This window comes from Cyrtonyx montezumae, unplaced genomic scaffold, assembly GCF_038088225.1.
Source record: "Cyrtonyx montezumae isolate F1298 unplaced genomic scaffold, pur_monq_1.0 scaffold_2, whole genome shotgun sequence".
Lineage (NCBI taxonomy): Eukaryota > Metazoa > Chordata > Aves > Galliformes > Odontophoridae > Cyrtonyx > Cyrtonyx montezumae.
Genome location: NW_027071936.1, coordinates 12,739,992 through 12,756,944, shown reverse-complemented (window position 1 = coordinate 12,756,944; position 16,953 = coordinate 12,739,992). Strand labels below are relative to the sequence as shown.

The 16,953-nt window shown below is 41.0% G+C and overlaps 1 protein-coding gene across 1 annotated transcript in view; it reads left to right on the top strand.

Moving 5' to 3' along the window:
• Window positions 1–2,135: 2,135 nt before the first annotated feature.
• SH3D19 (SH3 domain containing 19) overlaps window positions 2,136–16,953 on the top strand; it is a 71,170-nt gene continuing 56,352 nt past the window's right edge. Inside the window, 1 exon segment of the mRNA XM_065736430.1 lies at window positions 2,136–2,469. Within this exon segment, the coding sequence (XP_065592502.1) occupies window positions 2,382–2,469 (88 nt within the window). The 5' untranslated portion in view covers window positions 2,136–2,381.

Genomic DNA, 16,953 nt, shown 5'->3' with positions numbered 1-16,953 from the left:
TCAGGTATATTAAGAACAGGGATGATTGTTTCTAATACATTCATTATCCCTTTTCCTTGGTGTCCATATTTGTCTTTTGCAACTGGGGTTGCAAAAATGGGTAATGGAAATGCTAAGTCACAGCTTGAACCAGTGATGTAGCACCTGGTGGGAAGGCAGGAGCAATCCAGGAAAGCTCAGGTGCATGCAGTGTACCTGAGTGATCACATGGGGTGGAGCTAGGATCCACCCCTGCCTGGACCTTATTTAAGGATTGGCAGTGGAAGTGAGGGTGTTATGCCTGAGATTCCTGTGTACCTGAGGCCTTCCAAGGGTAAGCAGACTTTATTTAATGTGTCCACAGCTGCTGCATTTGGGCTTATCCTCACTTGCTGCAGCTTAGGCCTTTGTTATTCAGCTATTATTGTTGTGCTTTCTATTGTATTACAGTATTACACCATGTTTCTCTGTGGAGCTTCATCTCCAGCAATTTAACTTGGCCTGAGTGACATAAATCTGGCGTAAGATGTATTTTGTCAGTCTTCGTCACTTTGTGGATAGTGGTATTTGGGAGCTTAACACAGGTGTGGTATCATGGCTCTACAGTGGAGAACTAGAATACAAACAGCACATCCTGTTTTTTTACATGGGAGATTTTTGTTTCGCACACCTTCCAGTGACTTCACTCCCTTCTGGTGTTCCTCATACTTCACCGTGTTTGAACTTTTTCTTGTCTTGGGGGTAAGGACTTCTGGTGAACCTCTTCAGGGCGTCTGCAGCACAAGTACAATACAGAGGAATTACACACCCAGTTTAGATCAAATGCAAAGTGTTAATCTGGTATTGGAATTTGTGAGATCTTTTATCTAGTGTACACTCCTCCCATGCAAGCTCATTTGAAGCATGTGGGTTTTGAGAACGCATACCTGTAGTGGCAGGTTTGACTTGTCTGTAATACAATCCTATTGTACATTTGGCTTTATACTTGGCCTTAGGTCCTCGTAGAGCATGTGCCTCTTCAAGCTTACATACTCCTTGAACATTTGATGCTGCGGTGGGTGATTAGGGTATTCGGATGCACTTTTTTATGATACCTTTTTTTCCTGCACAGTACTTGATTCAGTGCACAGAGTAGATATGTCTCACTGAGTCAACACAGATAATGCTTAACATTGGGGTTAGTGTTTTAACTTCCTGGTCTAATGAATTGTCACATTTTTTTATTGTCCATTATCCACCTGCTCTGAAGCTGAATTTTACTTCCTCATAATGCTGTTCCTTCAGTAAGGCTCTCTGTGGAGCTGCCTGTAACAAGGTTTACAAACTGGTTTTACAGTAACTAATGTTATGGGATGATACAATGTTGTTTTGATTCTAGGTAGAAGCAAGTGTGTCCCAGAAAAATAAATAAAGCTGAAACTGTATCTGAATTCGGTGTGTCCAACGTGAAGTACTGCCAGATGTTGTGTACTGCTTTAGTCCTATATGCTTACTGGTTCCAAGTGCATCCCTAAGATCACTTCTCTTCAAGAGGTTTAAGAGAGCCCCTTATTAACCTCATGCGAGAAGCTACATCCACCAGCTCATGAGCTAGAGCTGGCCGTTGTTTGAATGCCTTCCTTCTTGAAGCTGTTGGGTGGAGGGCCTCCCAGAGCCCAGACTTGCAGGGTTGGGTTGCATTTCTTCACCCTGAGTGCTTTTATTTTTTTTTTTTACATCTCCGATGCCTTTCTTCCTGTGTAGGTCTTCTCAGGATGGAGCAGGACACCTGCCCCGGCTGCACCCTACCACTTCCAGGATGCCGGAGCCCTGCTGTGATGACACCTGCACCTCCATACGCTGCTGGAACTCCCAGCTTGCCAGGTCCCGCACCGTAAGCAGTCTTTTTGTCTTCTTATACTCCCGTTGTAAAGGGAAGCAAGACTCCGGCCGCGTTTCCCTCATCCTGTAGCGCGGGGCTACTCGGGACCCGCTCAGCTGTGCTCGGTCCGGCCGGGCCCGGCTCGATCGCAGCCCGCTGTACCCGCAAGGTGCCCGACGCGGCGCTGCCTGCCGGCGGCCGCAGGTTCCTCCCCTCGCCGTCTCCTCCGCCCCCTTTTGTGGTGGTGCCAGGCGGCCGTGGGGCTTCCTGCTGACGCCGAGCCGCGGATGGGCAGGAAGGGCAGCCGGCGCCTCCGCTGCCTTTCCTTCTCTCGGCAGCTGGCTCCCGGCTCTCCCACGCTCGCCCCGCCGGCGGCAGCTCGCGGGCAGGGTGCAGGTGCGGGGCAGGCCCGGCGGGGACAAGCGGCCGCGCTGAGAGAAGGCGCCGGCCTCCGCCACCGTCCTGGGAAGGGGCAGGAAGGCCCCCGGCCGCCCATGGTAGCCCCCGGACCTTGAGCGGCGTCGGCCGCGCTCCTTTGCTGATGGCCGAAGCCTGGAGGCTGGAGGAGGACGAGGAGGAGGTGCGGGAGCTCGGCAGGAGGCACCGACGGGCCCTGGGCTCGGCAGCAGGTGAGGGGTGGGCCGGGATCGGGGGTCGGAGGAAGGCGAGGTGCTGGGCTGAGGTGTCGGCAGTATGAGGACTGTCAGGCCATGCAGCCACGGCCTCCCCGCTGCATGAACACGGGGGCTGCCGGCTGCGGGTTGCTGGAGACAGCCATGGTGTTGAGCGCTGATCAGTTGATGCTCAGGACCTGGTGACCTCTCAGCGACCAGCCCTAGCCTGGTTGGTGGGACTGGATTCCTGTGGTGGGTTGGCTCGCGTTAGCAGCTCTGTTGGGGTGTGTGTTAAGTCCATTTCACCCAAAATGATTTCTGGAGAAGCACATCTATACCTTGCCTTATGTGAACTGAAAGCATGTGCTCTAGGGGTGGTTAAGTGTGCTGTGGAAGACTGCTCCTCCAAGCATGTATTGTCCACATGAGACATCCAGATATTCCGCATACCAGTAAGTAAAATATGTGACTGATTCTTCTAGTAAATCCCAGGGTGGAGTAGCTTTTATGTTTTAAAGCTGACTACATGCAACTATTTGTGTAGGTAAGGATGGTAAGCCTTGGCAACAGGAGGTAAAAACTAATGCGTACACGAAAGTATGGAGGCAGGAGTTTGGAAGCCAACTTTACAGGTAGCTTTTTATAGTTAGGCTTGGTGACTGAAATTGTGAAATGAATTTGACATGGTGAAGTCAACTGGGCCTTGTCAGCAGTTAGATCTTATTTCCTTAATTCAGTTCTCGTTGTTAGTTGACAAGCAATGCCAGTATCATGTTTTCCTGGATTGTTAAGGTGTTTAGTGTGGCCTTTCTCCCCTTCTGAAGAAGTTTTACACCATGAGTAGTGAAATGTTTTTTTTGTAACCTTTCTTTCCAGGGAAAATACCAGCTACTCTTCATATTTCAAATTGAATCCCTTATATAATGGCATTTAGTAATTATGATTGAAATTATTAAAGCACTAATGTTATACAGTTCATGTGTTTTTTGCGTTCATATGAGCAGCAGGAGCATTCCCTTGTGGATGAGGAAAAGGCAGCAATTTAAGGGATCCTGCTGCAGAGGAGAGTTCATGGCATGCTGGCCCTGTGGCTCCACACGGCTCCAGATGTGAGTGCATTCGTGGGCAGGTGCTGGATTAGCAACTGCCACTGTGGTTTGGCACATGCACTGGATTATACCTCGTTGAGGGCAGGGTGCAAACTAGTGTTGGTTTCTGTATGACTTCTTCAGTAGGAACATGAATGAGCTAGTATCTGTGGTGGCTGTTCTTTTAAGGTTCTTTTGGAGATTTTTATTGGTGGAAAAGTTTTCTTTCTGCAGTTTATATACATACATATGTTTTCATGTGAAATGAAGTTTGCTCCCGAGAACAAACTCTTGGGTAAGATGTACAAATATGCAGTAAATAACACTACTCCTCTTTACTTTTAATTTTTCTTTATTTTGTCTTCACATCCCTCTCTGGAAGTGGCCAGGCACTGCCTACCTTACTTGTGTAAAGAATGTGTAAAGAATGTGTAAATAATGAACATTCTGCTGTGGCTGTTGCTCCTCCCTTCCATCTGTTCAAAAGACTCTGCACTGGGAAAGCAGGCACAAAGCCTGCCAGCAGTTTTCTTGAGGCATCCATGAGGAGTATGTTGTGAGGTGGATGAGTTTGTTGTTCTTTTGCTTGATGGTTGCCTTCTAATTTTATCTACAGGCCTGTTGAAAAAAATTGTTTTGTGTATTATGTGCAGTTACAGTGACGAAATATTAGTGTAGTTCAGCATTAATTAACTCTTTCACAGAGTTCAAAAGTTGGTGTGTCTTAGCTGACTGCTAATTTAAGCATGTCAATCTATTTAACTAATGTTGATCATGTGCCAGATAAATTTCTGGTAGGCTCAGCGTATGCATGAGCATAGGGACAGTTGCTCACCTTTGCCCTGTGCAGACAAGATTTGCATGTAAAGCAGGAGGTAGATAGTTGAAAGGTATAAGTACGGAAATGCTTCTGACTTAAGAAACCCTCAGACATGGAATTAGTGGTGCCATTGAATGAAGGGGTGTTTTCCAGGAGTTTTATTGTGGTTGTGCTACTCCAGATACATGAGGGTGAAGCAGGCTAATCTAGCAGCTTGCTGCTTCCAGAGAGGTCACTACTTTCCTGGGTCTGCAGTTCTGCTCTCTGTGGGGTGATAAGCTCTGCTACTTGCCTGAGCTGCTGGTGAGCCAAGTCCTCAGTGTGCTTCTGTGGTAGCCTGGGCTCGTTGTCCTGGTGGCTTTGGAGGTTGAGTTCAGAGCTCTTGTGTTCAGTAGGATCTGCACCAACCTGTTTCAGTGCACAGACCCAGCAGAAAGCTGTTTTGCTTTTCTTTGGTGGATGACTTTCTGCTGATTCAGCTTGATGGAATCTTTCTGTACAGAATCTGGTGAATGTTGAAGCTGGCATGAAAGAGTGAGTTGGGAACATGCAGCCAGAGGGAGGTAAGATTCTATGTGAGCCAGGAGTTAGTTTGGCTTAGATTGCTGTGAAACAGTAGCTTGAGCTGTTAGGGATTTACTGTTGATTTTGGTTTTTTTTCCCATGGATTAGAGTGTTTGGATTTTTTATTTTTGCTTATTTAATAACCTGTAGAAGCTTGCTGAAGCAGTAGACAAGCGTTAACACTGATGCTAAGGAGGGAATGACTCCTTGGAGATGTGGCTGGTTAGGGTGGGATCAGAACGTTGCTTTGTCCATGACACTCAGCTTTGGTAGCTTAACCATACTGTATGATGGCCTGTTTTTGCCACTGCGTGTCATGCTAATGGTTATTTCTGATTTTGCAAAGGCTTTTTTTATTAATATCTTTTAGAAAAACTGAGAAAACAGAAACAGAGCACTTCAAGAATCTTAATAGAATGATTTTTGCTTTGAGAAAATGCTGGCTGGCTGTTTTTATTTCTTTTCACAGTTCAAGTGACAGTAGAAGGAAACAAGGATATTTTCTTCAAAAATGGTAAAGAATAAGAATAGCTATACAGATAGAGTAGAACTACCCAGTCACTTGCTGTGGGAAGGGAGGCTATTCCTATGGGAAAGTTTTTAACTGTAGTAGGAATAAGTGAGATGTGGTGGTCCCCCCCCTCTTTTGTTGCATGTTTGTGCCATATGTGTTCATATTCAAGGGAGTCACAGAGAACTCAGGGATTTGTTTTTTTTTAATTTTAGCATATTATTTTTTTATTTTTTAATAAAGTGTTGTGAGTAGTCAAAAACAAAAACAATCAAGCAAATGATTTGGAAAATGTCTTTTATAGACTTACAGACTTATCCAGTTTAACTTTGGACCTTTATCTGATGTACTTTCCTGTTTTGCCTAGCTTTTCATTTGGTGAACCTATAGTAAAATAAGTGGACTTCCAGGAACCTTCATAGAGAGTAAATCTTAGTTATGAATTGCATTGGTTAAGTTTGTCTCAGTGCAAGAGGCTTGCCCTGTTAGAAATGAGAGAAACTCTGTTTTCTGGTGTTACCTGAAGTACATGTTAATTTTAACATGCTGATTATCTATGGCCTTTTGCTTTGTATTATGGTCAGTGTTCCTAGAGCAAGATTTGTCTGTAATGGATGTAGCAGATGTTTCCTTGCTTAAAAGTAAAGTAAAATTGTTAAATTTCATTACCTTCTACTACATTTAAGTTAGTAATGAAGAGCTATTATGATTGGTTTAATTCAATGTGTTGTTAAACCTACAGATGGTCAGTCATACAGAAAGACATTAACCCAATTTAACATTACTCTTTTATGGCAAATGTTCATGTGTGCTTTGCTCCAATACAGTGGCTGTAAGCTTTATGTTGACTGAAACATCTGATTATTTTTGTTTTTCTCCACGCAATTTTAAGTATTTTCTGGAACTTTTTCATCTCTCCAGGGTGACGTTTGTGTTATTGGTGAAATTATCTATTTTTGGTTGGTGAAGTGAATGAATGCCTTGGTTTTTAGCCAAAACAAGATCTTGTTCACAGTTGGATCAATGTTTTTAAACTCCCGCAAGTCCCACATCAAACTGGTGTTGACTGGTTTTGCAAGCTGAGAACAATGAGCTGTGTCAAATCTGACAAATTAAGGTTGAACATTGCCCTTCTCAACATGCTGAGAAATTGTGGCGTTATGTTTGTGTAATGTGGCTGATGAAATGCAATAAACAGTAACTTGCAGGTATCAGGGACTTATTTCAGATAATCATTTGATACAAGAGTGTTTTTTAGTTGTTCCTGCTTTAGTGTGTAAGATGTGTTCAGTCTTCAGGATAAAAGAGTTCTGAGATGATTCTACGTGAGACTGATGAAGTTATGGTATGTGTTAGGGTTCACTGAATCATAATATGAACATGTTGACCCTAACAACTCTTGTGGGGTTCTGTAACCCTGAGGTAGAGAGAAAATGTGAAGATGTGGCCCTAGGAGTTAGGTGCTGTATTATGGTGAATTTAAGTAAGCCTTCCACTTAGGAAGTGGAAAGATTTGCTGCTCCTGCTTTATGGAGGTCAGCCCTGTTCAACTGGGAACTTCGTCATCTGCATTCTTGTGTCCTTAATGCTAATCTGGAAGTTGTTCCACTTTTCTGTAGTGAGAACCATTTATTCTTGTATTCGAAAGGCAAGAGGATAATCACGTAACACATTGGTTGTACTGAATAAATGTGTGAAGTATACCTGTGATCTACTAGCCTGCCCATGTGCGCACAAGGAGCCCTAAAAAAGGAGAAAGTTTTGGGAGTGTTTCTTTCATCAGATGGATCAGAAGATTGTGAGATAGAAAGGTTGGTTGCTGGCTGGACTTAGAGCTGTTGGGTCTTCTCTCAATATTTGATCTCTTCTTGTTTTTTGCAGTTCCAATTCAAGCTCAAGGGCTTCCATCTTTGTAATGGTTGGAGGTACCACCACAGTAAAACACTTAGTCATGTTCCTTAAACTAATTCTTATGCAATAATCTCATGCTGGAGCTAATATGTTGTATCACGTGAGGATTTTCTGAGTAATTAGAATACCTGGTTAGGTTGTTTCTGTAGCTCATTATAAGACTAAGTTTTTGTGAAGATAATAACATAGCTTGTATGTGCAAATTCAACATCCTTTCTTAAAATTCCTTTGTGCTGCCAGTGGCAAGAAAAAGCCTACTTGCAGTTTGTGCAGGAATGTCAACCAAAACAAAGTTTGTGGTTTTTGAAGAAGCAGTCATTATAAAAATAAATGCTACTCTAAGGAAAATAACTGAATAATTTGTGATAGTAGTAGTGTTTTCCTAGCTAAGGAAACTGTAGAATAACAAATAATAAAGAAGAGTTATGTGAAGGAATGGACCTCCTTCACTTAGATTACAGCTAAAGAGAGGCACAAAAATGAATCATTGCTTAAGGAGTGATGAGATTATAGCTGAAGAGAACAACCCACTGAGTTATCATTGTCCAAAGACCATGCTGTTTACTGCATGTTGTAATCAATCATTTCCTGTTAAGGTAACAAGTAATAAAACAGGGCTGTTGCATAACAAAAGGGGTATGGACAGCCAAGGGCAGAGTGAGTCACAATGTCATTGCAACAACCCTGAGCAACTTGCTTAGTGAGGAGTGTCCCTTCCAATCAAAGCTATTTTGTGGTTCTTAACAGGTTTTTACCACAGCAGTTTTTATTTACAGATGAAGCAGGCTTAATATTTTTAACTAACATTGTTATTAATAAACTTCTGACAGTGTAGCCTTGTCTTAAAATCTGGAAACAACGGAGAGGTAGTGTTGACCTTCTCTGTGTATGTACACTGTGAATTTGTGTAATGTTTAGTTGCTTTCCTGATATATTTTTGTTGTGACCTAAAATAGTGACAGAGTTGGCTGGAAGCGAGCTCTGGGGGTGGCTTAGTCCAGCCTCCCAATTGATGCAGGAATCTTTCTGAGGCAGAATCCATCCAGCAAGGCCTTCTTCAGCCATGTTGTGAAAAATATCCAAAAAGCAAAGAATATAAAGCCTCAGCAGGCAACCTGTTCTACCCTCTAGTGAAGGATTTCTTCATGTTCTACCTGAACCTCCTGTGCTTCAGTTGTGATCATTGCTCCTTGTTATATTGTCTGCCAATACCAAGAGGAGTTTCCATTTGTGTGCTTTGTTACTGCCCTTCAAACAGCTGTGTGCTTCCATCAGTTAACAACTTTGCCTCCTCTGTACTGGAATGAAGAAGCCTGGTCCCTTCAGCCTTCTCACTGGGCAGATCTCTGTCCCGTACCCAGCATTTTAAACTGCTTCACCTCTGGTTTCGTACATCAGCTGAATTGCTAGCCTAAGCTTTTGCTTTTCTCTTGGAAAACAACGTGTACCCAAGTTACTGAGGCATTCCAACTGTGGATTTTAAAAGACAATATATCATCTGTTTGTATGTGGTCTGTGCTTGGCAATAATCCTTCCTCTCAGTGAAGGACAAAAATAAGTTTTTAGGGCAAGCATAGATTTAATGGATGATGGCACATAGAATGGCAGCTTCATTTATTTTCCCAATGCTTTCTGTATTTTGTGAGACAGAGAATTTTGTGTATCTCTATCTTTAAGTTGATTATCTTATGTAGCGCTGTTACACTGATTCAGGAGTTGTAAATCAGTATTTTATGGGGTAGATGTGTTATTTTCAAAGCTTCAGTTGCTCATTTTGACTTGAGATCTGAGGATTTTTTAAGACTTAATGGAATTCTAAGTAAGATGCTTCAAAGATGAACTTTATTGCACTGTGATTTTTTTTTTGTGAAGAACAATAAATATTTGCTTCTGCCTCTTGTGCCTGTATGTAGCTGTGTTTGGGACCAGCTTGAGGGGCTGGGTGACATGAAAGCTGAAATTATTTGTCCCATTGTACAAACTGAGAAAAACAAAAGATAACTTATTTACAGACATCAGAATTAGAAAATTATTACATATCAGACAAAAGGTTCATTTTGTTCAGACATCTTACAATTGCCTGTGTCTTCAAGCAAGTATGCAGTAAACCTCAACTAGGATTTAGTTTTTAACGGTTAGAAGGGTTCTTTCTCCTTTGCAGCCTTATCTTAAGGTTTTCTTGGTAGCTGCATCTGAGAGTCCCTGTTAAATTAACTCCTTGTTTAAAACACTTACACTTTTGACCTTCAAATGTTACACTGTAGCAAGAAACGCAACCTAATTATGCATTATTTAAAATCAATTACTACCTGTTACATGGTAGTTATGCTGGATATTCATTAGCTCTTGGGTTGTGATGATGAATGTCCTGGAAGTCTTTTGCTTTTCTATGTGGCTTTGAACATGGTGATTTATATTCCAAAAACTTTAAGTGAATTTCAGGCACTTTGTTTCCTATGGCAGTGTTTCTGATGCTTTCTCCTTCTAGACGGGTTACTGTATTTGTGAAATAAACTATTAGTGGTTGTTGTTTTTCTTCAGCTATAGCATTTTATTTCTACATGTTGGAGACAGGCTAAAATTAAATGTAAAGTGTTTGCCTGAGGTTGTAGATTTATATTGTGCACTGTCTTGCATTAAAACCCAAGCAGTCAGTATCACAGATCAACTTATGAAAATCGATTCAGGTTGTGCACATCTGTATTAAATAATTTACAAAACTTTTTGACTGAATGAAGTGCTGTGGTGTTATTAAAATCCTGTTTTCTTGTCCTGTGTGAGTGATGGGACTTAAGAGCCTGGGAACAGACTCAGCATTTTGGTAACTTTCAAATAATAAATTGTTCCCTCAGTGTGTTGTATTCATTTTATGTTTGTCTGGGCTGTAAATCTGTGGAACAGAAACTTATAGAAATGATGGGATTTTGGATCGAAGGAGAAGTTTTAAAGTTAATCTGTCTTTTTACCTAGTACTTGGGAAATATCATTAAATGCCACTGTTATCTCACGATAAGTACTGCAAGCTTTGTGATTTGTCAAAAGCTTGTGTCAGTCTTTTGGGTTGATGGTTGGACTTGGTGATCTTGAGGGTCTCTTCCAAGACTTTTTCAGAACTTTGAGTGTAGATGATTGTAAGTGTGGTACTGCTGACAGGAGGTGGTGTAATGCTGCCGTTGTCATGTTTCAAGCAGTAATAGGCATAACGTCAAGAGAATGAAGAATCTTCTTCCATATGCACAACTCTGTAGATCACTAGCATCTACTCTGGAAAGGTGTAGCAGCTGCTACTGTGACTTGAGGCATACTTCTGTTCTCCATTTGCTGTCAAGTTGGCAGTGGTGGGTCCATCATCAAAAACTAGTTGAGCATGTTGTAATGCTCTTGGCAAGAGAGGAAATTTGAGATGCTTATTAGAATGGATTGAATTTTCTCTGCTGGATCCCGTGACACCTTTGGTGTATGCACAGGAGCAGGATAGGGAAGAGGTAAGGTTTGGATGTGCTTGTGTGTGGAACTGTTTCTCCAAGGCAATGAAGAGTTGGAACAGTGGCTGGTATTTGTTCATATATTTGTATGGTATTTGTTCATAGCCCTATCCAGCCTTGAACACTTACAGGAAAGGGGCTTTGACAACCACAGTGTGCAAGCTGTTCCATTGACTCACTGCTCTCACAGCAGAGAATTTTCTGATATCTGGTCTAGTTTCTGGACTTATGTCAAATGTACTTTCATAGGAAGCACTGCAAAGTAACAGATCAAGATTTTTGTGTCTTTATTAGGAGTGAGTAAACAATTTTAACAAGGGTGTAGAGTATTTGATACTCATCTACTGAGTATTTCAATGGTATCTTAAGAGAAATGAGCATTCTTACTTGTCTGGTGTAGTTAACTTTTTATAGTTCTGTTCTTTTATGATTTAGCATGTTAAAATCTTTTATTTTAGTGTTTTTCTACAGCTTTTCACACTTCTTTTCTCCAAATCCCTTCCCAAATACAGATCTTTGCATTTTTTTCATTAATAATAATGCTTGAATTCCAGTTTTGGAAGCTGTGCTGTCAACATTGCTGTCAGTGAGTTCACGTAAGCCAGAAAGACTTCTTCAGTTTGTTTTAATGCTGAATTGGTTGCTGCTGCTGCTATAGAAGTGGGAATATCTTCAGCTGATACTGCTCAACAGCACCTTGTTGTGAATTCATGTTTCACATTAAATGGGACTTAACTTATAAGTGCATAATGCATAAGATTACCCTGGAGAAATGAGTTGAGGTTTGCCTCAGAAGTAGGAACACATTTTGAGTAAGCAAATTCAGGAAACTTTTAATTACCCTTAAGTGATGGCGGGATTAGGGGAGGTTTGTTGGGTTTTGGAGGAAAGTAACATTAGCTTAGTGTTTTGCATCCTAAAATAGATCACCTTACTATATATCAGTCATTCACAAATGAAGTTTATTTTTTGAAGTTGTGAAATAGGATATGATTTCACAAAAGTTATAAGCAATTACCTGAGATGTAGTAACAGTCTTCATTATAAATAACACAAAAGGGCATGTTGTTTCAGGTGAATGTGTCTATGCACAGATGCTCAAAGCTTGTGGTTCTTGATGTGGGATGTGCTGGTTCACAAACCCACAAGGAGGAAAATCACTCAATACCTTTAGATCTTGAATGCAGTTACTTTAAAAAAAAAACTCTCAAAAAATAAACTAAAAAAATAGCTCATAAAAAATACTCTTATACTCCTATAAAATATGGGGTGTAGGAACTGGGAATTTATTCAAGTGTCTGTGTTGCATTTATTCCATGTTGTGTATTGACACCTTATGACGGACAGACCTAGTGTAAGATTGCCCTTTTGTCTTTTTGAGGTATAATAAAAACCTAGGCAGGTGTCCTACAGTGCTGGTAAGAAAATGTTAGTACCATCCTCTTGAAAGGTAACTTTGTTATTGCTGATGGTAGCAGCATCAGCAAAATGTTTTTCAGAGATGTAAACATCAACTTTTTTAAGTACCTACACAGGAAGATATTTTGTGGTTACCAATTTTTATGGAAAAATGTGATTCAATTTCTACTTTCCTCTATGAAAGTACCACTATTAGGTGGCAGGGTTCTTCATAGTTTCCCCTGTGCTACTGAAGGTATGTGGTTACCTGTGTCTGCCTTAGTGTTATGTACCTGAAGTACATTGTTGTTGCACTGGCCAGTTATAATGCCATATCTGAACGTGTGCTTATTTGTACCTTCAAAAGTTACTCTGCTCTTGAAAATAGAGCTTTGGGAACAAATGTGCCTTCTGAACTTTAAACAGAAAATTTACAAGTGTTTTCCCATATGTATCTGCTGCACATACTTAATTGCTCATGTAGTTCTACTATTCATGTCTTCAGTGCAGGTAACCAGTGCTGAGCGTGGTCCTGTTTCTTACAGCATAGGCAGTTTTTGGGAGCAGTGAGAGCTTATGCGGTCCCTTTCCTTGCTGGTTCTCCATCAGCCTCTCTCTTCTGGCTGGAATATGTGTTTACACCAGTGCACAGAGAATTCTGGTGTAGCAATGCAGGTGTAACCTCCTGCAAAAAAACAAATCAGAAGCAAATGTAGCACTAGCAGATATGTAAATTATTTTCTTCATTTCTATATTGCACAAGTGCACAAAAAGCTTTAAAGGTGAACGTAGCTTGTTGTTAATCTCTTTAGCAAGTGAAACATATGTTCTTTGGATAATTAGAAGCTTTATTGTGGTCAGTAGGTCTCAAGGTTAAATACTCACCCAGGGAGGTTCAGTGTATTCTTGTGGCTGTATTTGTTTGTTTCTTTCCCCTCGGCTGTACATCAGTCCAGCATTATTTCCAAGAATAAACTGTGTGCTTACAAGGCTCTGTTTGGTATTATAGTGCCAGTGCCATTTCATTGCAGGGAGCGGTGGGGTATGTAATTCATTCTTTTCCCAATTTACTGCTCTGAAAGTTAGTAGTGTACTGTAGAATTTAAAGCAGGTGTAAAAGCTGTCTGCCCTTACTATTGTAAACTCTGTGTTCTGCTTTTGTGGCCTTCTGGTGGAAGGGGAAAGCTATGTGTCAAACTTAATGAGAAAAGTTTCTTCCAAGTTTCTCATTAATTTCTCCTCATGCTTTCTGTCTTTCAAACAACTGATAAGGGACTCTGTGGTTACAATGCTAAAATATATTGATAAATACTCTGACTTGTGTGTTTTATTGTGTAGCAGCTTCTAATCAAATTGAATGAAATTCATTGTAGATTCTATAGGGTGGAATTAATTTGCGTTGTTACGACTTGTTATCTGAGAGAAGTGCTAAAAGGAGCAGGAGCTGCCCTGAACCACATCCTGCCTTAACAAAATGGAAGACAGAAACATGGCAGCAACGGTGGTTGCTATAGTTTATCTCAGTGCAAATGCAACAACTACCATCTAAGATTGTGCACAAATACACATCTTTTCACGGGAGAATGTTTAATTTCTGCACTGGTAACACTGTTCCTGAGGACCCCTCTGCTCCTGTTGCCTAGTTCATACAGAGGTCAGCCATTGCTGCAGAAGAGCTGTTAAAATCATCTCCTACTACTATTCATTATGAAGTCACTGCAGCGCAATCATGGGTCGAAAAGAAGAGTGGCACAGATGGGCTTGCTGTATGGAAGCCTCTTCCTGGAGGTGGCTACAATGTCCTGCATCCTGTGGCAGCTTCTCTATTCAAGCTGTAGTTAGGAGGAAAATGTATTTTTTCCTTGGGGTGGAAAAACTATGTCCCACCCTTTGGCTAGTTCAGCTTTGTGAAAAGAGGGGTGGGATTAAGAGTGGAAAGTTTTATCTCAAGAGAGGACTGCATTGGAGGTTCCCCACTCGCTTTGCAGGTTTGAAGCAGCAGAATGTCTGTTAACTTTCCACTCCTTTTTGAACAGTATTTCATGTTTATGCTTAAATTTTTTTCTAGTGAGAACACATTTCTCAGTTGAAGCCACTCTTAGCAACAACATAGCTTGGAGAGTCTTGCGAAGTAAACAGAGAAAAACATTGTCTCTTCTTGGTGTGAGTTACCTTTTCCCTTGCTTTTTTTGTTTTGTTTTGGTGGTTTTTTTTCCCTAATATTTCAAAAGCAAGAGATTGTGATTTGAAAGCCACATTTGTCTGATTTGGTGGTCTCGTTGGCAGAAAGATATTCTGGATTTGCAGGAAAACTGAAATAAAGTGCTTTCACTTATTTTTATCCTGATGGCTGTTTGTAATTTCTTTGGGAATAAAAACCAAGAAGATATTTTTCCTGTTCTTTTGGGTTGAGGAAGTTGCCAGTTAAAGAAACCTGACCCTTTCTAAGAGCGACTAGAGTATGATGTTTCTGTCTGCTGCTCAGTTTTGAATGCTGAAAGAAGGCATAGCATGTTCATGGAATATATATAGTATGCTTTGTCTGTATAAACACTAGATTTTGCTGAGCAGCTGTAGTATCGAGAGCACATCCTTGCCCTCCCAGTGTTTTCATTGATCCTTCTGTGTTTAAAATTTGGCAGTGGTCTTCCCAGCCTCAGACAGGAGTCTCTGACTTCTTTCTGCCTCATCTGCTCCACCTGCCAGCTCCTTGACTTTTGTACTGCATCCTGCTGCTGATTGAGGATGTTGCACTCCTCCCATGCAGGCTGTATTTGTTTAAGGGCAGCAAAGGTTTTGCTATTTCTGGCTCATTTGGCTGTGAGCACCCTCACAGTAAGGAATTGTATTACTTAAGCAGCATAGAGATAGAAGTTAGTACAAGCATCTCATGTGTGGAAGCTTGTTTTGGGAAGGCAGTGCCTGTCATTGGAAGTAGGTTTTTTGCAAGTAGTTTTCTTATATCTGGATGTGGACTACCCTCTCAACTGTGCATGGTAGCCCAGTGTGCAGTCTGTGTTTGCTCTAGTCTGTTATTTGTTTTTTGCCTTTGATTTTAGAATTGAAGGACATGCTCTGTCATGCTGGGAGGGCGTTGTGTTCTATACTGTTCTGTAGCAGTTTGTTTCCTTGGCATGGAAGACAATCCAGGGTGCAAGATTTGATTTTTGGATCTTTGTTTCTAATGCCTTATTTCTGAAGGAAGAAATCAGTGATTGCAGTTGCATAAGGAACATGGAGTTAATAGGGAGCCAATTGTGGGCGTGCAGTTTGGGATCTGTGCATGAGTTTATATTTAATATATACCTATGTTTATAAATATGTATTGAACATGTAATATACATGACGATTTGCATGTTCATTCTGTATACATGTCTTAGAGGTGTGTGGCATTATTTGATTTGGTGCTTGCACAGAGTACCTACACAGCACATAAAGAGTCAACTCTTTGTGTCTCTTGTTACATGTAGTATTTAAAAATATATATATTAAATTCTATAGAATCTGTACACATTTAAGGTTATTTTTTCTTCTTTGGAGAGCTAGCTGTATGCTTGTTGGATTGCATTTCTTTCTAATTATTGGTAAGGCCTATAGTGTATGTGGGTGATGTTCTTTCTCTATATGTAGCTGTAAACAAGATATGTAAAGGCAACAGTAATGCTTTCTGTTTCAGTATTGAAAAGAAAAGAAATAGAGAGGGGAATTGCAGCAATACCCTGAGCTAGCAGGTTCACTGGTGTGGGCTGTGGTGGATCTGCTGCTAGAGTGTGGGCTGAGGGGGAGAACCCAGAGAGCCTGCGTTTGCTTCTACTGTGTCTCCTTTGTTTCCTTCTCCTGGTTCCAAATACTGTATCTGCTTAGAAGTGGGAAGGTTTTCTCTGTATTCTCATAGACTGTGGCTGTGTAAATAGCAGGGAACACTGATAACAAGCAACAGATGGCAAGCAGATTTCAGTGGGAAGTGCTGACTGCTTGTTGGGTTTTGTGGGTTTGGTGGTTTTTTTTGCATACTCACAGATAAGGGAGTTCTATGAACAAGTAACAGAGATGGAGGGGGCCTTTCTGTGTGTCTTTGAGCTGCTGGTGTATCTCTGGTTTGTGCTATTGCATGCTGTTTCTAGCTAAGAGAATAGCATGTTGTGTGATGGAGAGCACTGTGAGTCAGAAACACAATAAATTATGTACTGTATGGCTATGACAGCTCTATAAGAGCACTTGTGGGTGAAAAAAGCATTAGATATTTTGTAGAGCACAACTGGCATGTTTTTTTATTTAATTTTAATCAAAACATAATCACATAAGCACATAAGACTTGGAAGAGGAAAATATTCCTTCTGTATGTGAGAGAAAGCTGTACAAACAAACATGCTAATAAAAGGAAAAAAAAATGAAAGTAAAAATGACTCTGTGTAGAGCGTTAGAGCTCAAAATGCAGTCTGTATGTTTTGTTTTCTTCCTGGACTCCTACTCTTCTGTTTAAAGAGCCATTTCAATGAACTGTTTATTAACAGAGGGGAAGTAGCTTGTTTTTGAGTAAGCGTACAAAATCAGAAGCGAAGACACCATGGTCAGAGTAGATACCTGTAGGTATAAGAATATCCTTCATATTACCCCATCTAATTTGAGAATATGTGTGTTTTAGGAGGACACAAATCTCATTTTCTCTTCCAGGTATTTCTGAAATCTTGTGGTAAGCAGTATTCTGGACTGAGCATAACC